A 19,128-nucleotide genomic window follows, 5' to 3' on the forward strand; every position below is an offset into this window, starting at 1 on the left:
CCGGCTCTATGAGGGAGTACAGGACAGGTGATTGAGCTGGTGCCGGAGGAGGAGGAGATGGGAAAGAGGGCGGCCACCACACTGCCTGCACGGCTCTGCGAGTGAGTACAGGACAGGTGAGAGAGCTTGTGCCGGAGGAGGAGGACATGGGAGAGAGGGCGGCCACCACACTGCCTGCACGGCTCTGCGAGTGAGTACAGGACAGGTGAGAGAGCTGGTGCCGGAGGAGGATGACATGGGAGAGAGGGCGGCCACCACACTGCCTGCACGGCTCTACGAGTGAGTACAGGACAGATGAGAGTGCTGTAGCCGGAGGAGATGGGAGAGAGGGCGGCCACCACCCTGCCTGCACGGCTCTGCGAGTGAGTACTGGACAGGTGAGAGAGCGGGAGGAGGACATGGGAGAGAGGGCGGCCACCACACTGCCTGCACGGCTCTGCGAGTGAGTACAGGACAGGCCACCACACCAGATTGGGCGGGACCGGATCTACAAACACCAACACTCACACCGGATTGGGTGGGGCTGGATCTACAAACACCAACACTCACACCGGATTGGGCGGGGCTGGATCTACAAACACCAACACTCACACCGGATTGGGCGGGGCCGGATCTACAAACACCAACACTCACACCGGATTGGGCGGGGCTGGATCTACAAACACCAACACTCACACCGGATTGGGCGGGGCCGGATCTACAAACACCAACACTCACACCGGATTGGGCGGGGCCGGATCTACAAACACCAACACTCACACCGGATTGGGCGGGGCTGGATCTACAAACACCAACACTCACACCGGATTGGGCGGGGCCGGATCTACAAACACCAACACTCACACCGGATTTGGCGGAGGCGGATCTACAAACACCAACACTTACACCGGATTTGGCGGAGCCGGATCGCCCGGGTATTTCATATAATTAACAGACGCTCACAAAAAATAACTTTATTACAATACGTTTTTATTGATAAAATATAAGACACTGTTATTTGAGCCCTTTCTAGAGTTAGGAGCAAATAATTCTCATCTGTACATTACCTAAATGATCCTTTTACATTAAGAGGCTGGACAGCAGAGCTGGCACTTTGTTCTCTGCAATACGCACACTGAGGTACAGAGCACATCTCACTGGGTCACCTTGGGATAAGGCATACAATGGAAGCTGGTGCCCTGATAAGTCTGAGGGTTCTAGTAATGCACCAATCTGCCCCTAACCTATATAGCAGCCCCCGGAGAGGGTATTTGAGGCGGTCACATTTTGCATAGCAGCATACCGGGATATTGTAGACTGAGCAGCGGGAGATCAGACAGACCGGTTCTCCTGTCTATGAAAGCTCAGAAACTGTGGATCCTCCTCTACTCCCAACCACAAACCTGGGTGGGACCCAAGAGACCCATCACCGGACTTGTGGTGGTGCTGAAATGAAGACATTGGTGCCACAGCAGAAGCAGCCGTTATATAGAGGACACAATGCCACCTACAGTAGCTCTACAGCACAACCGGTCATGTAACCTCACAATGGACGGTTAATTGCAGGGAGGGCGCTTGGCACGGGGCTTGCAGTCATATTGATTGAGACATTGGGATGCAATCATCCCTATGTCTCGGGAAATAGACTGGCCCAGCCAATAGCACATTAATATAGGCTTTAATATCGGACAATGTTCCCACCATTAGCAATGGGATACAGCATTCAAAACCTGAGGCCCCCAAGGTGACAAAGTGGCACAGAGCCACCATATATTTTGTGGAGACCGGGGGACCTATATTCTCATTGTTCTAAACTTACAACAATTTTGGCAATGCCCACTATAGAAAGAAGCAGAGGGCCTGGATAATTGAGAACATATAAGATTCACCTACACAATTCTCTTCCCCACCCCCAGAGTCATCATCCACGGTCACCATAGCATTGTCACAATCTAGGAGTATTCACGGATGAATTTCTGATGGAAATCCTTCAGCCGCTCCAAGAGGCTCTTCAGCTTCTCAGTAGGGGGGAGGATGGTCATCCTGGAGGAGAAGAAGGCAATTACCACCAAGCCTGAGACATCAGAGACCACCACAAACCAGGTCAATATTCCCAGGTCACAGGATCTGTTATCTACTAAGAAAATATTTTGGGCAGCAGCTCATAACAGCAATTACCAGGTACCTACCGGAAATGGTGGGTCCCCTCACGTTGGCCAAAGCCACTTCCTGGCACCACACAGATTCCAGTCTCTTCCAGCAGTTTCATACAGAAGAACATGTCCGGGGCCTGACCTTCAGCCTGAGCAGGAGAAGAAGAGGAGTATAAGGTTCATGCCACACATATCTTCCCTGGGCTTTTTCCTTTCCAGAACTGTGTCTACATTGTGTATGCTACTTGCAGAACCAAATGATGAGGTGTCAACTAATAGGTATTAAACTTCCTTGGAAAGGTCCAAGCTACATACATGTAATAACTTTGAGAGGTCCACATTACATACGTGTAATGACTTTGGGTTTTTAAGTGTTTTGGTGGTGACGAGTGCTATTGGAATATTCATGGTGGCAGCTTGAGTGAAACCCATGTCAAGACTGTCCACCTGTGACAGGTTGGCGTATCTGAGCACAGGCTGTGACACATTTTATGGATGACTATCTACCCCCCTCCAATAATCTCCTGAACCCACGATGGGACCAATTCCAGAACAATACAGAATGCACCCATGCCACTTACCTGCGCCAGCTTGATGGCCTTCTCAGGGATCTCAATCTTCGGGAAGGAGTACATGGCTCCCTGGACGGGATTACAGTGGATCCCTGAGGCCTGGTTTAGGATTTCCTCTGTGAGACGTGCCTTCTCCGCCAGGTTCCCCAGCACGGCTTGTTTCTCCTGGTGATCACCAGACACAAGTGTTAGATGTATACACAACAGGCTACAGGGACAGCGTTAGGACACTATCCTAAATATCATGCTGAGACTTGTAGTTCCTAACACTGATGGTGAGGAGCCTGGCATGGTCAGGGGTTTGGTGTTACCGCAATAAACTGCTTGTAGGAAGGATCTCCAGGCTGAGGCGGATTCACGACCAAATCCATCATGGCTTGTCCCGATACGGGGGGGCACAGACGTACAGACACCAGTTTGGTCAGCTGCTGTTTTACTTCTGGGTCCATATTGATTACCTCCATGTATCCCCCTCGGAAGCCACATCTAGGGGAAACATTACAGGCGTTAGAGTGGTGGACCCCTGACACAAACCTCACTGGAGATGCCAAGCTGTAAGAATACTCACTCGCCCATGTAACCTTTAGACGTGGAGTGAAAGGACGCCATCTCCAATACATCCGAGTACTTGGGACCCATCTCGAACAGAACCTTCTTGAAGGAATGGAAGGCGCAGCCCTTGGCATAGACATTATCCTGATAGACCTACAATCAGAGCAAAGACATTAACATCAAGTTCTAAGTACAGTAATGTTACTGTATAACGCCAACTCCATGGGTGTAATGTCCTCACTGGCCACCAGAGGGTGCCCCAGACCAGCTGCCGACGGTATGGGATCATTGAGTAGACAAGCATTAAGTTGAAACCACAAGGTCGACATGCAAAAAAGGACGACATGACTGAAGGTCAACATGGGTTAGGTCGACAGGGTCATAAGATCGTCATGGGGTTTTTCACTGTTTTTTTTTTTTTACCCAAACTACGACTTGACACTGAAACGTAGCACCACGTCCGCTCGCCATGCTTTGGGCGCAATGCCTCGATACGCTTGGCACACTATTTTATTTACCCATCACTAACTGATGGATGGTAGGGCATGAAATACCGCCTGTCGGCACATGTTGGCTCAAAAAACAGTCAAAAACCCAATGTCGACTTTATGACCAATGTCAACCTGATGCTTGGTGATGCAGTGACCGTATCCCCTGCTGACTTCTCATCACTCGCTCATATCTGTAGGAGACGCTGCTCCCCTCTGTTCTTCCCGAATCCCATGGGCTCCTAAAATCTCAAACAACCAAGGGCGTGGCCTGTGTGACGCAATACTGACACGGACACTGATTATGTGCATACAAGGGGTTATAATACTGTACATCTCCCGCTGCTACCCGGGGGGGGTGAGGTATAATACTGTACATCTCCCGCTGCCACCTGGAGGGTGAGGTATAATACTGTACATCTCCCGCTGCCACCTGGGGGGTGAGGTATAATACTGTACATCTCCTGCTGCCACCTGGAGGTGAGGTATAATACTGTACATCTCCTGCTGCCACCTGGAGGTGAGGTATAATACTGTACATCTCCCGCTACTACCTGGGGGGTGAGGTATAATACTGTACATCTCCTGCAGCTACCTGGGGGGGTGGGGTATAATACTGTACATCTCCCGCTACTACCTGGGGGGTGAGGTATAATACTGTACATCTTCCGCTGCTACCTGGGGGGTGAGGTATAATACTGTACATCTACCGCTGCTACCGGGGGGGTGAGGTATAATACTGTACATCTCCCGCTGCTACCCGGGGGGGTGGGGTATAATACTGTACATCTCCTGCAGCTACCTGGGGGGGGTGGGGTATAATACTGTACATCTCCTGCAGCTACCTGGGGGGGTGGGGTATAATACTGTACATCTCCTGCAGCTACCCGGGGGGGTGGGGTATAATACTGTACATCTCCTGCAGCTACCTGGGGGAGTGGGGTATAATACTGTACATCTCCCGCTGCTACCCGGGGGGGTGGGGTATAATACTGTACATCTCCCACTGCTACCTGGGGGAGTGAGGTATAATACTGTACATCTCCCGCTGCTACCTGGGGGGGTGAGGTATAATACTGTACATCTCCCGCTGCTACCCGGGGGGGTGAGGTATAATACTGTACATCTCCCGCTGCTACCCGGGGGGGGGTGGGGTATAATACTGTACATCTCCTGCAGCTACCTGGGGGGTGAGGTATAATACTGTACATCTCCCGCTGCTACCTGGGGGGTGAGGTATAATACTGTACATCTCCTGCTTCTACCTGGGGGTGGGGTATAATACTGTACATCTCCCGCTGCTACCTGGGGGGTGAGGTATAATACTGTACATCTCCTGCTACTACCTGTAGGGTGAGGTATAATACTGTACATCTCCCGCTACTACCTGGAGGGTGAGGTATAATACTGTACATCTCCCGCTGCTACCAGGGGGGGTGAGGTATAATACTGTACATCTCCCGCTGCTACCTGGGGGGTGATATATAATACTGACACGGACACTGATTATGTGCATACAAGGGGTTATAATACTGTACATCTCCTGCAGCTACCCGGGGGGGTGAGGTATAATACTGTACATCTCCCGCTACTACCCGGGGGGTGAGGTATAATACTGTACATCTCCCGCTGCTACCTGGGGGGGGTGAGGTATAATACTCCCGCTACTACCTGGGGGTTAGGTATAATACTGTACATCTCCCGCTACTACCTGGGGGGTGAGGTATAATACTGTACATCTCCCGCTGCTACCTGGGGGGTGAGGTATAATACTGTACATCTCCTGCAGCTACCTGGGGGGGTGAGGTATAATACTGTACATCTCCCGCTGCTACCCGGGGGGGGTGGGGTATAATACTGTACATCTCCTGCAGCTACCTGGGGGGTGAGGTATAATACTGTACATCTCCCGCTGCTACCTGGGGGGTGAGGTATAATACTGTACATCTCCTGCTTCTACCTGGGGGTGGGGTATAATACTGTACATCTCCCGCTGCTACCAGGGGGGGTGAGGTATAATACTGTACATCTCCCGCTGCTACCTGGGGGGTGATATATAATACTGACACGGACACTGATTATGTGCATACAAGGGGTTATAATACTGTACATCTCCTGCAGCTACCCGGGGGGGTGAGGTATAATACTGTACATCTCCCGCTGCCACCTGGGGGGGTGAGGTATAATACTGTACATCTCCCGCTGCTACCCGGGGGGGTGAGGTATAATACTGTACATCTCCTGCCGCTACCTGGGGGGTGAGGTATAATACTGTACATCTCCTGCAGCTACCTGGGGGGTGAGGTATAATACTGTACATCTCCTGCAGCTACCTGGGGGGTGAGGTATAATACTGTACATCTCCTGCAGCTACCTGGGGGGTGAGGTATAATACTGTACATCTCCTGCTGCTACCTGGGGGATGGGGTATAATACTGTACATCTCCCGCTACTACCTGGGGGGTGAGGTATAATACTGTACATCTCCCGCTACTACCTGGGGGGTGAGGTATAATACTGTACATCTCCCGCTGCTACCAGGGGGGTAAGGTATAATACTGTACATCTCCCGCTGCTACCTGGGGGGTGATGTATAATACTGTACATCTCCCGCTACTACCTGGGGGGTGAGGTATAATACTGTACATCTCCCACTGCTACCTGGGGGGTGGGGTATAATACTGTACATCTCCTGCTGCTACCTGGGGGGTGGGGTATAATACTGTACATCTCCCGCTGCTACCTGGGGGGTGAGGTATAATACTGTACATCTCCCGCTGCTACCTGGGGGGTGAGGTATAATACTGTACATCTCCCGCTGCTACCTGGAGGGTGAGGTATAATACTGTACATCTCCCGCTGCTACCTGGGGGGTGAGGTATAATACTGTACATCTCCCGCTGCTACCTGGGGGGTGAGGTATAATACTGTACATCTCCCGCTGCTACCTGGAGGGTGAGGTATAATACTGTACATCTCCCGCTACTACCTGGGGGGTGAGGTATAATACTGTACATCTCCCGCTGCTACCTGGGGGGTGAGGTATAATACTGTACATCTCCCGCTACTACCCGGGGGGGGTGATGTTTAATACTGTACATCTCCTGCTGCTACCTGGGGGGTGGGGTATAATACTGTACATCTCCTGCTGCTACCTGGGGGGGTGAGGTATAATACTGTACATCTCCTGCTACTACCTGGGGGGTGAGGTATAATACTGTACATCTCCCGCTACTACCCGGGGGGGGTGATGTTTAATACTGTACATCTCCTGCTACTACCTGGGGGGTGAGGTATAATACTGTACATCTCCTGCTGCTACCTGGGGGGGTGAGGTATAATACTGTACATCTCCCGCTGCTACCCGGGGGGGTGAGGTATAATACTGTACATCTCCCGCTGCTACCAGGGGGGTGGGGTATAATACTGTACATCTCCTGCTGCTACCTGGGGGGGTGAGGTATAATACTGTACATCTCCTGCTGCTACCTGGGGGGGTGAGGTATAATACTGTACATCTCCCACTGCTTCCTGGGGGGGTTGGGGTATAATACTGTACATCTCTCGCTGCTACCAGGGGGTGAGGTATAATACTGTACATCTCCCGCTACTACCTGGGGTGGGGTATAATACTGTACATCTCCCGCTGCTACCTGGAGGGTGAGGTATAATACTGTACATCTCCTGCTACTACCTGGGGGTGAGGTATAATACTGTACATCTCCGGCTGCTACCTGGGGGGTGAGGTATAATACTGTACATCTCCCGCTACTACCTGTAGGGTGAGGTATAATACTGTACATCTCCTGCTACTACCTGGGGGGTGAGGTATAATACTGTACATCTCCCGCTGCTACCTGGGGGGTGAGGTATAATACTGTACATCTCCCGCTGCTTCCTGGGGGGTGAGGTATAATACTGTACATCTCCTGCTACTACCTGGGGGGTGAGGTATAATACTGTACATCTCCTGCTACTACCTGGGGGGTGAGGTATAATACTGTACATCTCCTGCTGCTACCTGGGGGGGTGAGGTATAATACTGTACATCTCCCGCTGCTACCCGGGGGGGTGAGGTATAATACTGTACATCTCCCGCTGCTACCAGGGGGGGTGAGGTATAATACTGTACATCTCCCACTGCTACCAGGGGGTGAGGTATAATACTGTACATCTCCCGCTGCTACCTGGGGGGTCAGGTATAATACTGTACATCTCCCGCGGCTACCTGGGGGGTCAGGTATAATACTGTACATCTCCCGCTGCTACCTGGGGGGTGAGGTATAATACTGTACATCTCCCACTGCTTCCTGGGGGGGGGGTATAATACTGTACATCTCTCGCTGCTACCAGGGGGTGAGGTATAATACTGTACATCTCCCGCTGCTACCTGGGGGGTCAGGTATAATACTGTACATCTCCCGCGGCTACCTGGGGGGTGAGGTATAATACTGTACATCTCCTGCTGCTACCTGGGGGGGTGAGGTATAATACTGTACATCTCCCGCTGCTACCTGGGGGGTCAGGTATAATACTGTACATCTCCCGCTACTACCTGGGGGGTGAGGTATAATACTGTACATCTCCCGCTACTACCTGGGGGGTGAGGTATAATACTGTACATCTCCTGCTACTACCTGGAGGGTGATATATAATACTGTACATCTCATGCTGCCACCTGGGGGGTGAGGTATAATACTGTACATCTCCTGCTACTACCTGGGGGGTGAGGTATAATACTGTAAATCTCCTGCCGCTACCTGGGGGGTGAGGTATAATACTGTACATCTCCTGCCGCTACCTGGGGGGTGAGGTATAATACTGTACATCTCCCGCTGCCACCTGGGGGGTGAGGTATAATACTGTACATCTCCTGCTGCTACCTGGTGGGTGAGGTATAATACTGTACATCTCCCGCCGCTACCCGGGGGGGTGAGGTATAATACTGTATATTATATTTTGGGGTTTTTACCTCGTCGGCCATAAGAAACAGATTCTCTTCTGCTGCAAAACGAATCACATCCTCAATGCATTTCCGGCTCTGTACCTGACCTGTAGGATGGAGAAAATCTGTCAGTGACATAGGGAGAGGGAAATGGTGCACGAGGCAGAGACACACCAGCATACAGGATGACAGTGACTAGAGGACACGAGGCAGAGACACACCAGCATACAGGTGACAGTGACTAGGGGGCACGAGGCAGAGACACACCAGCACACAGGATGACAGTGACTAGGGGGCACGAGGCAGAGACACACCAGCGTACAGGGTGACAGTGACTAGAGGACACGAGGCAGAGACACACCAGCGTACAGGTGACAGTGACTAGAGGACACGAGGCAGAGACACACCAGCATACAGGGTGACAGTGACTAGAGGGCACGAGGCAGAGACACACCAGCACACAGGGTGACAGTGACTAGAGGACACGAGGCAGAGACACACCAGCATACAGGATGACAGTGACTAGAGGACACGAGGCAGAGACACACCAGCATACAGGATGACAGTGACTAGAGGACACGAGGCAGAGGCACACCAGCGTACAGGGTGACAGTGACTAGGGGGCACGAGGCAGAGACACACCAGCATACAGGGTGAGAGTGACTAGGGGGCACGAGGCAGAGACACACCAGCGTACAGGGTGACAGTGACTAGGGGACACGAGGCAGAGACACACCAGCATACAGGGTGACAGTGACTAGAGGGCACGAGGCAGAGACACACCAGCATACAGGGTGACAGTGACTAGGGGGCACGAGGCAGAGACACACCAGCATACAGGGTGACAGTGACTAGAGGGCACGAGGCAGAGACACACCAGCATACAGGGTGACAGTGACTAGGGGGCACGAGGCAGAGACACACCAGCATACAGGGTGACAGTGACTAGAGGACACGAGGCAGAGACACACCAGCGTACAGGGTGACAGTGACTAGAGGACACGAGGCAGAGACACACCAGCATACAGGGTGACAGTGACTAGAGGGCACGAGGCAGAGACACACCAGCATACAGGGTGAGAGTGACTAGGGGGCACGAGGCAGAGACACACCAGCGTACAGGGTGACAGTGACTAGGGGACACGAGGCAGAGACACACCAGCATACAGGGTGACAGTGACTAGAGGGCACGAGGCAGAGACACACCAGCATACAGGGTGACAGTGACTAGGGGGCACGAGGCAGAGACACACCAGCATACAGGGTGACAGTGACTAGAGGGCACGAGGCAGAGACACACCAGCATACAGGGTGACAGTGACTAGAGGGCACGAGGCAGAGACACACCAGCGTACAGGGTGACAGTGACTAGGGGACACGAGGCAGAGACACACCAGCATACAGGGTGACAGTGACTAGAGGGCACGAGGCAGAGACACACCAGCATACAGGGTGACAGTGACTAGGGGGCACGAGGCAGAGACACACCAGCATACAGGGTGACAGTGACTAGAGGGCACGAGGCAGAGACACACCAGCATACAGGGTGACAGTGACTAGAGGGCACGAGGCAGAGACACACCAGCGTACAGGGTGACAGTGACTAGGGGACACGAGGCAGAGACACACCAGCATACAGGGTGACAGTGACTAGAGGGCACGAGGCAGAGACACACCAGCATACAGGGTGACAGTGACTAGGGGGCACGAGGCAGAGACACACCAGCATACAGGGTGACAGTGACTAGAGGACACGAGGCAGAGACACACCAGCGTACAGGGTGACAGTGACTAGGGGACACGAGGCAGAGACACACCAGCATACAGGGTGACAGTGACTAGGGGGCACGAGGCAGAGACACACCAGCATACAGGGTGACAGTGACTAGAGGACACGAGGCAGAGACACACCAGCGTACAGGGTGACAGTGACTAGAGGGCACGAGGCAGAGACACACCAGCATACAGGGTGACAGTGACTAGGGGGCACGAGGCAGAGACACACCAGCATACAGGGTGACAGTGACTAGAGGACACGAGGCAGAGACACACCAGCGTACAGGGTGACAGTGACTAGGGGACACGAGGCAGAGACACACCAGCATACAGGGTGACAGTGACTAGGGGGCACGAGGCAGAGACACACCAGCATACAGAGTGACAGTGACTAGAGGGCACGAGGCAGAGACACACCAGCATACAGGGTGACAGTGACTAGAGGACACGAGGCAGAGACACACCAGCATACAGGTGACAGTGACTAGAGGGCACGAGGCAGAGACACACCAGCGTACAGGATGACAGTGACTAGTGGACACGAGGCAGAGACACACCAGCATACAGGTGACAGTGACTAGAGGGCACGAGGCAGAGACACACCAGCATACAGGATGACAGTGACTAGAGGACACGAGGCAGAGACACACCAGCATACAGGTGACAGTGACTAGAGGACACGAGGCAGAGACACACCAGCATACAGGTGACAGTGACTAGAGGACACGAGGCAGAGACACACCAGCATACAGGGTGACAGTGACTAGAGGACACAAGGCAGAGACACACCAGCATACAGAGTGACAGTGACTAGAGGGCACGAGGCAGAGACACACCAGCATACAGGGTGACAGTGACTAGAGGACACGAGGCAGAGACACACCAGCATACAGGGTGACAGTGACTAGAGGGCACGAGGCAGAGACACACCAGCATACAGGGTGACAGTGACTAGGGGGCACGAGGCAGAGACACACCAGCGTACAGGGTGACAGTGACTAGAGGACACGAGGCAGAGACACACCAGCGTACAGGGTGACAGTGACTAGGGGACACGAGGCAGAGACACACCAGCATACAGGGTGACAGTGACTAGGGGGCACGAGGCAGAGACACACCAGCATACAGAGTGACAGTGACTAGAGGGCACGAGGCAGAGACACACCAGCATACAGGGTGACAGTGACTAGAGGACACGAGGCAGAGACACACCAGCATACAGGTGACAGTGACTAGAGGACACGAGGCAGAGACACACCAGCATACAGGTGACAGTGACTAGAGGACACGAGGCAGAGACACATAAGCATACAGGTGACAGTGACTAGAGGACACGAGGCAGAGACACACCAGCATACAGGGTGACAGTGACTAGAGGACACGAGGCAGAGACACACCAGCATACAGAGTGACAGTGACTAGAGGGCACGAGGCAGAGACACACCAGCATACAGGGTGACAGTGACTAGAGGACACGAGGCAGAGACACACCAGCATACAGGTGACAGTGACTAGAGGACACAAGGCAGGGACACACCAGCATACAGGGTGACAGTGACTAGGGGGCACGAGGCAGAGACACACCAGCATACAGGGTGACAGTGACTAGAGGACACGAGGCAGAGACACACCAGCGTACAGGGTGACAGTGACTAGGGGACACGAGGCAGAGACACACCAGCATACAGGGTGACAGTGACTAGGGGGCACGAGGCAGAGACACACCAGCATACAGAGTGACAGTGACTAGAGGGCACGAGGCAGAGACACACCAGCATACAGGGTGACAGTGACTAGAGGACACGAGGCAGAGACACACCAGCGTACAGGTGACAGTGACTAGAGGGCACGTGGCAGAGACACACCAGCGTACAGGATGACAGTGACTAGTGGACACGAGGCAGAGACACACCAGCATACAGGGTGACAGTGACTAGAGGGCACGAGGCAAAGACACACCAGCATACAGGGTGACAGTGACTAGGGGGCACGAGGCAGAGACACACCAGCATACAGGGTGACAGTGACTAGAGGACACGAGGCAGAGACACACCAGCGTACAGGGTGACAGTGACTAGGGGACACGAGGCAGAGACACACCAGCATACAGGGTGACAGTGACTAGGGGGCACGAGGCAGAGACACACCAGCATACAGAGTGACAGTGACTAGAGGGCACGAGGCAGAGACACACCAGCATACAGGGTGACAGTGACTAGAGGACACGAGGCAGAGACACACCAGCATACAGGTGACAGTGACTAGAGGGCACGAGGCAGAGACACACCAGCATACAGGATGACAGTGACTAGAGGACACGAGGCAGAGACACACCAGCATACAGGTGACAGTGACTAGAGGACACGAGGCAGAGACACACCAGCATACAGGTGACAGTGACTAGAGGACACGAGGCAGAGACACACCAGCATACAGGGTGACAGTGACTAGAGGACACGAGGCAGAGACACACCAGCATACAGAGTGACAGTGACTAGAGGGCACGAGGCAGAGACACACCAGCATACAGGGTGACAGTGACTAGAGGACACGAGGCAGAGACACACCAGCATACAGGTGACAGTGACTAGAGGGCACGAGGCAGAGACACACCAGCATACAGGATGACAGTGACTAGAGGACACGAGGCAGAGACACACCAGCATACAGGTGACAGTGACTAGAGGACACGAGGCAGAGACACACCAGCATACAGGGTGACAGTGACTAGAGGACACGAGGCAGAGACACACCAGCATACAGGGTGACAGTGACTAGAGGACACGAGGCAGAGACACACCAGCGTACAGGGTGACAGTGACTAGAGGGCACGAGGCAGAGACACACCAGCGTACAGGTGACAGTGACTAGAGGGCACGAGGCAGAGACACACCAGTATACAGGTGACAGTGACTAGAGGGCACGAGGCAGAGACACACCAGCGTACAGGGTGACAGTGACTAGGGGGCACGAAGCAGAGACACACCAGCATGCAGGATGACAGTGACTAGAGGGCACGAGGCAGAGACACACCAGCATACAGGGTGACAGTGACTAGGAGGCACGAGGCAGAGACACACCGGCATACAGGGTGACAGTGACTAGAGGGCACGAGGCAGAGACACACCAGCATAGAGGATGACAGTGACTAGAGGGCACGAGGCAGAGACACACCAGCATAGAGGATGACAGTGACTAGAGGACACGAGGCAGAGACACACCAGCATACAGGGTGACAGTGACTAGAGGACACGAGGCAGAGACACACCAGCGTACAGGGTGACAGTGACTAGAGGGCACGAGGCAGAGACACACCAGCATACAGGATGACAGTGACTAGGGGGCACGAGGCAGAGACACACCAGCGTACAGGGTGACAGTGACTAGAGGACACGAGGCAGAGACACACCAGCGTACAGGTGACAGTGACTAGAGGACACGAGGCAGAGACACACCAGCATACAGGGTGACAGTGACTAGAGGGCACGAGGCAGAGACACACCAGCATACAGGTGACAGTGACTAGAGGACACGAGGCAGAGACACACCAGCATACAGGGTGACAGTGACTAGAGGGCACGAGGCAGAGACACACCAGCGTACAGGGTGACAGTGACTAGAGGACACGAGGCAGAGACACACCAGCATACAGGGTGACAGTGACTAGAGGACACGAGGCAGAGACACACCAGCACACAGGATGACAGTGACTAGGGGGCATGAGGCAGAGACACACCAGCATACAGGATGACAGTGACTAGGAGGCACGAGGCAGAGACACACCAGCGTACAGGTGACAGTGACTAGAGGGCACGAGGCAGAGACACACCAGCGTACAGGGTGACAGTGACTAGAGGGCACGAGGCAGGGACACACCAGCGTACAGAGTGACAGTGACTAGAGGACACGAGGCAGAGACGCACCGGCATACAGGGTGACAGTGACTAGAGGACACGAGGCAGAGACACACCGGCATACAGGGTGACAGTGACTAGAGGGCACGAGGCAGAGACACACCAGCATACAGGGTGACAGTGACTAGAGGGCACGAGGCAGAGACACACCAGCACACAGGATGACAGTGACTAGGGGGCATGAGGCAGAGACACACCAGCGTACAGGGTGACAGTGACTAGAGGACACGAGGCAGAGACACACCAGCGTACAGGTGACAGTGACTAAAGGACACGAGGCAGAGACACACCAGCATACAGGTGACAGTGACTAGGGGGCACGAGGCAGAGACGCACCAGCATACATGGTGACAGTGACTAGGGGGCACGAGGCAGAGACACACCAGCATACAGGATGACAGTGACTAGAGGGCACGAGGCAGAGACACACCAGCATACAGGGTGACAGTGACTAGAGGGCACGAGGCAGAGACACCCCAGCATACAGAGTGACAGTGACTAGAGGGCACGAGGCAGAGACACACCAGCACACAGGGTGACAGTGACTAGAGGACACGAGGCAGAGACACACCAGCACACAGGGTGACAGTGACTAGAGGACACGAGGCAGAGACACACCAGCATACAGGTGACAGTGACTAGGGGGCACGAGGCAGAGACACACCAGCATACAGGTGACAGTGACTAGAGGGCACGAGGCAGAGACACACCAGCGTACAGGTGACAGTGACTAGAGGGCACGAGGCAGAGACACTCCAGCGTACAGGGTGACAGTGACTAGAGGGCACACCAGCATACAGGGTGACAGTGACTAGAGGACACGAGGCAGAGACACACCAGCGTACAGGTGACAGTGACTAGAGGGCACGAGGCAGAGACACACCAGCATACAGGGTGACAGTGACTAGAGGGCACGAGGCAGAGACACACCAGCATACAGGGTGACAGTGACTAGAGGACACGAGGCAGAGACACACCGGCATACAGGGTGACAGTGACTAGAGGGCACGAGGCAGAGACACACCAGCGTACAGGGTGACAGTGACTAGAGGGCACGAGGCAGGGACACACCAGCGTACAGAGTGACAGTGACTAGAGGACACGAGGCAGAGACGCACCGGCATACAGGGTGACAGTGACTAGAGGACACGAGGCAGAGACACACCGGCATACAGGGTGACAGTGACTAGAGGGCACGAGGCAGAGACACACCAGCATACAGGGTGACAGTGACTAGAGGGCACGAGGCAGAGACACACCAGCACACAGGATGACAGTGACTAGGGGGCATGAGGCAGAGACACACCAGCGTACAGGGTGACAGTGACTAGAGGACACGAGGCAGAGACACACCAGCGTACAGGTGACAGTGACTAAAGGACACGAGGCAGAGACACACCAGCATACAGGTGACAGTGACTAGGGGGCACGAGGCAGAGACGCACCAGCATACATGGTGACAGTGACTAGGGGGCACGAGGCAGAGACACACCAGCATACAGGATGACAGTGACTAGAGGGCACGAGGCAGAGACACACCAGCATACAGGGTGACAGTGACTAGAGGGCACGAGGCAGAGACACCCCAGCATACAGAGTGACAGTGACTAGAGGGCACGAGGCAGAGACACACCAGCACACAGGGTGACAGTGACTAGAGGACACGAGGCAGAGACACACCAGCACACAGGGTGACAGTGACTAGAGGACACGAGGCAGAGACACACCAGCACACAGGGTGACAGTGACTAGAGGACACGAGGCAGAGACACACCAGCATACAGGTGACAGTGACTAGGGGGCACGAGGCAGAGACACACCAGCATACAGGTGACAGTGACTAGAGGGCACGAGGCAGAGACACACCAGCGTACAGGTGACAGTGACTAGAGGGCACGAGGCAGAGACACTCCAGCGTACAGGGTGACAGTGACTAGAGGGCACACCAGCATACAGGGTGACAGTGACTAGAGGACACGAGGCAGAGACACACCAGCGTACAGGTGACAGTGACTAGAGGGCACGAGGCAGAGACACACCAGCATACAGGGTGACAGTGACTAGAGGACACGAGGCAGAGACACACCAGCATACAGGGTGACAGTGACTAGAGGACACTAGGCAGAGACACACCAGCATACAGGTGACAGTGACTAGAGGACACGAGGCAGAGACACACCAGCATACAGGGTGACAGTGACTAGAGGACACGAGGCAGAGACACACCAGCATACAGGTGACAGTGACTAGAGGACACGAGGCAGAGACACACCAGCATACAGGGTGACAGTGACTAGAGGACACTAGGCAGAGACACACCAGCATACAGGTGACAGTGACTAGAGGACACGAGGCAGAGACACACCAGCGTACAGGTGACAGTGACTAGAGGACACGAGGCAGAGACACACCAGCATACAGGGTGACAGTGACTAGAGGACACAAGGCAGAGACACACCAGCATACAGGTGACAGTGACTAGAGGACACGAGGCAGAGACACACCAGCGTACAGGGTGACAGTGACTAGAGGACACGAGGCAGAGACACACCAGCATACAGGTGACAGTGACTAGAGGACACGAGGCAGAGACACACCAGCATACAGGGTGACAGTGACTAGAGGACATGAGGCAGAGACACACCAGCATACAGGGTGACAGTGACTAGAGGACACGAGGCAGAGACACACCAGCATACAGGGTGACAGTGACTAGAGGACACGAGGCAGAGACACACCAGCATACAGGGTGACAGTGACTAGAGGACATGAGGCAGAGACACTCCAGCGTACAGGATGACAGTGACTAGAGTACACGAGGCAGAGACACACCAGCATACAGGGTGACAGTGACTAGAGGACACGAGGCAGAGACACACCAGCATACAGGTGACAGTGACTAGAGGACACGAGGCAGAGACACACCAGCGTACAGGATGACAGTGACTAGAGGGCACGAGGCAGAGACACACCAGCATACAGGTGACAGTGACTAGGGGGCACGAGGCAGAGACACACCAGCGTACAGGGTGACAGTGACTAGAGGCCACGAGGCAGAGACACACCAGCATACAGGGTGACAGTGTCTAGAGGGCACGAGGCAGAGACACACCAGCATACAGGGTGACAGTGACTAGAGGGCACGAGGCAGAGACACACCAGCATACAGGGTGACAGTGACTAGAGGACACTAGGCAGAGACACACCAGCATACAGGGTGACAGTGACTAGGGGGCACGAGGCAGAGACACACCAGCGTACAGGATGACAGTGACTAGAGGACACGAGGCAGAGACACACCAGCGTACAGGTGACAGTGACTAGAGGGCACGAGGCAGAGACACACCAGCATACAGGTTGACAGTGACTAGAGGGCACGAGGCAGAGACACACCAGCATACAGGATGACAGTGACTAGAGGACACGAGGCAGAGACACACCAGCGTACAGGGTGACAGTGACTAGAGGACACTAGGCAGAGACACACCAGCGTACAGGTGACAGTGACTAGAGGACACGAGGCAGAGACACACCAGCATACAGGTGACAGTGACTAGAGGGCATGAGGCAGAGACACACCAGCATACAGGGTGACAGTGACTAGAGGACACAAGGCAGAGACACACCAGCATACAGGATGACAGTGACTAGAGGGCACGAGGCAGAGACACACCAGCATACAGGATGACAGTGACTAGGGGGCACGAGGCAGAGACACACCAGCATACAGGGTGACAGTGACTAGGGGACACGAGGCAGAGACACACCAGCATACAGGATGACAGTGACTAGAGGGCACGAGGCAGAGACACACCGGCATACAGGGTGACAGTGACTAGAGGGCACGAGGCAGAGACACACCAGCATACAGGGTGACAGTGACTAGAGGACACGAGGCAGAGACACACCAGCATACAGGTGACAGTGACTAGAGGACACGAGGCAGAGACACACCAGCATACAGGGTGACAGTGACTAGAGGACACGAGGCAGAGACACACCAGCATACAGGGTGACAGTGACTAGGGGGCACGAGGCAGAGACACACCAGCATACAGGGTGACAGTGACTAGAGGGCACGAGGCAGAGACACACCAGCATACAGGGTGACAGTGACTAGGGAGCACGAGGCAGAGACACACCAGCACACAGGGTGACAGTGACTAGAGGGCACGAGGCAGAGACACTCCAGCATACAGGGTGACAGTGACTAGAGGGCACGAGGCAGAGACACACCGGCATACAGGGTGACAGTGACTAGAGGACACGAGGCAGAGACACACCAGCGTACAGGTGACAGTGACTAGAGGGCACGAGGCAGAGGCACACCAGCATACAGGCCTGGTAAGAAGGGGTTACCTGTAGGGTTGCCAGGGTTGATGATGCACAGGACCTTGGGGTTGCAGTGTGTCCGGGCCTCCTCCAGCGCTCTCCTCAGTGACGTGATGTCCAGCGCCCAGCAGTTCTCCTCATCCAGATAGTAGTTCACCTGCACGGCGCCCAGCTCCGCCAGAGCCGCAGAGTACAGGGGGTACTGCGGGATGGGGATAAGGACCCCAGTGCGTGAGTTTCCCTGGCCAGAAACCAGTAGCTTCAGCATGGTCTATGGGAGAAGTCGGAGAGGTGAGAAGGGGACATCGCAGACCCGGTATGTGGTGATACATAGCGTGTGAGGGGAACACATCGGAGACCCGGTGTGTGGTGATACATAGCATGTGAGGGAGAGACAGCGGAGACCCGGTATGTGGT

General features: G+C 54.4%; 1 protein-coding gene across 7 annotated transcripts in view; it reads right to left on the reverse strand.

The window, feature by feature from the left end:
* Positions 1 to 938: 938 nt before the first annotated feature.
* The window catches only part of LOC146005652 (alanine aminotransferase 2), a 174,137-nt gene continuing 155,947 nt past the window's right edge, over positions 939 to 19,128 (reverse strand). For all 7 annotated transcript variants that reach the window (XM_083145048.1, XM_083145044.1, XM_083145050.1 and 4 more), the window contains 7 exons: positions 18,739 to 18,982; positions 8,717 to 8,796; positions 3,273 to 3,409; positions 3,016 to 3,190; positions 2,714 to 2,869; positions 2,169 to 2,281; positions 939 to 2,022 (listed from right to left, as the gene is read on the reverse strand). In XM_083145048.1, the coding sequence (XP_083001174.1) occupies positions 1,932 to 2,022; positions 2,169 to 2,281; positions 2,714 to 2,869; positions 3,016 to 3,190; positions 3,273 to 3,409; positions 8,717 to 8,796; positions 18,739 to 18,982 (996 nt within the window). In that variant the 3' untranslated portion in view covers positions 939 to 1,931. The remainder of the gene's footprint in view (positions 2,023 to 2,168; positions 2,282 to 2,713; positions 2,870 to 3,015; positions 3,191 to 3,272; positions 3,410 to 8,716; positions 8,797 to 18,738; positions 18,983 to 19,128) is intronic.

Source organism: Crinia signifera, chromosome 5, assembly GCF_055691185.1.
Source record: "Crinia signifera chromosome 5, ASM5569118v1, whole genome shotgun sequence".
Lineage (NCBI taxonomy): Eukaryota > Metazoa > Chordata > Amphibia > Anura > Myobatrachidae > Crinia > Crinia signifera.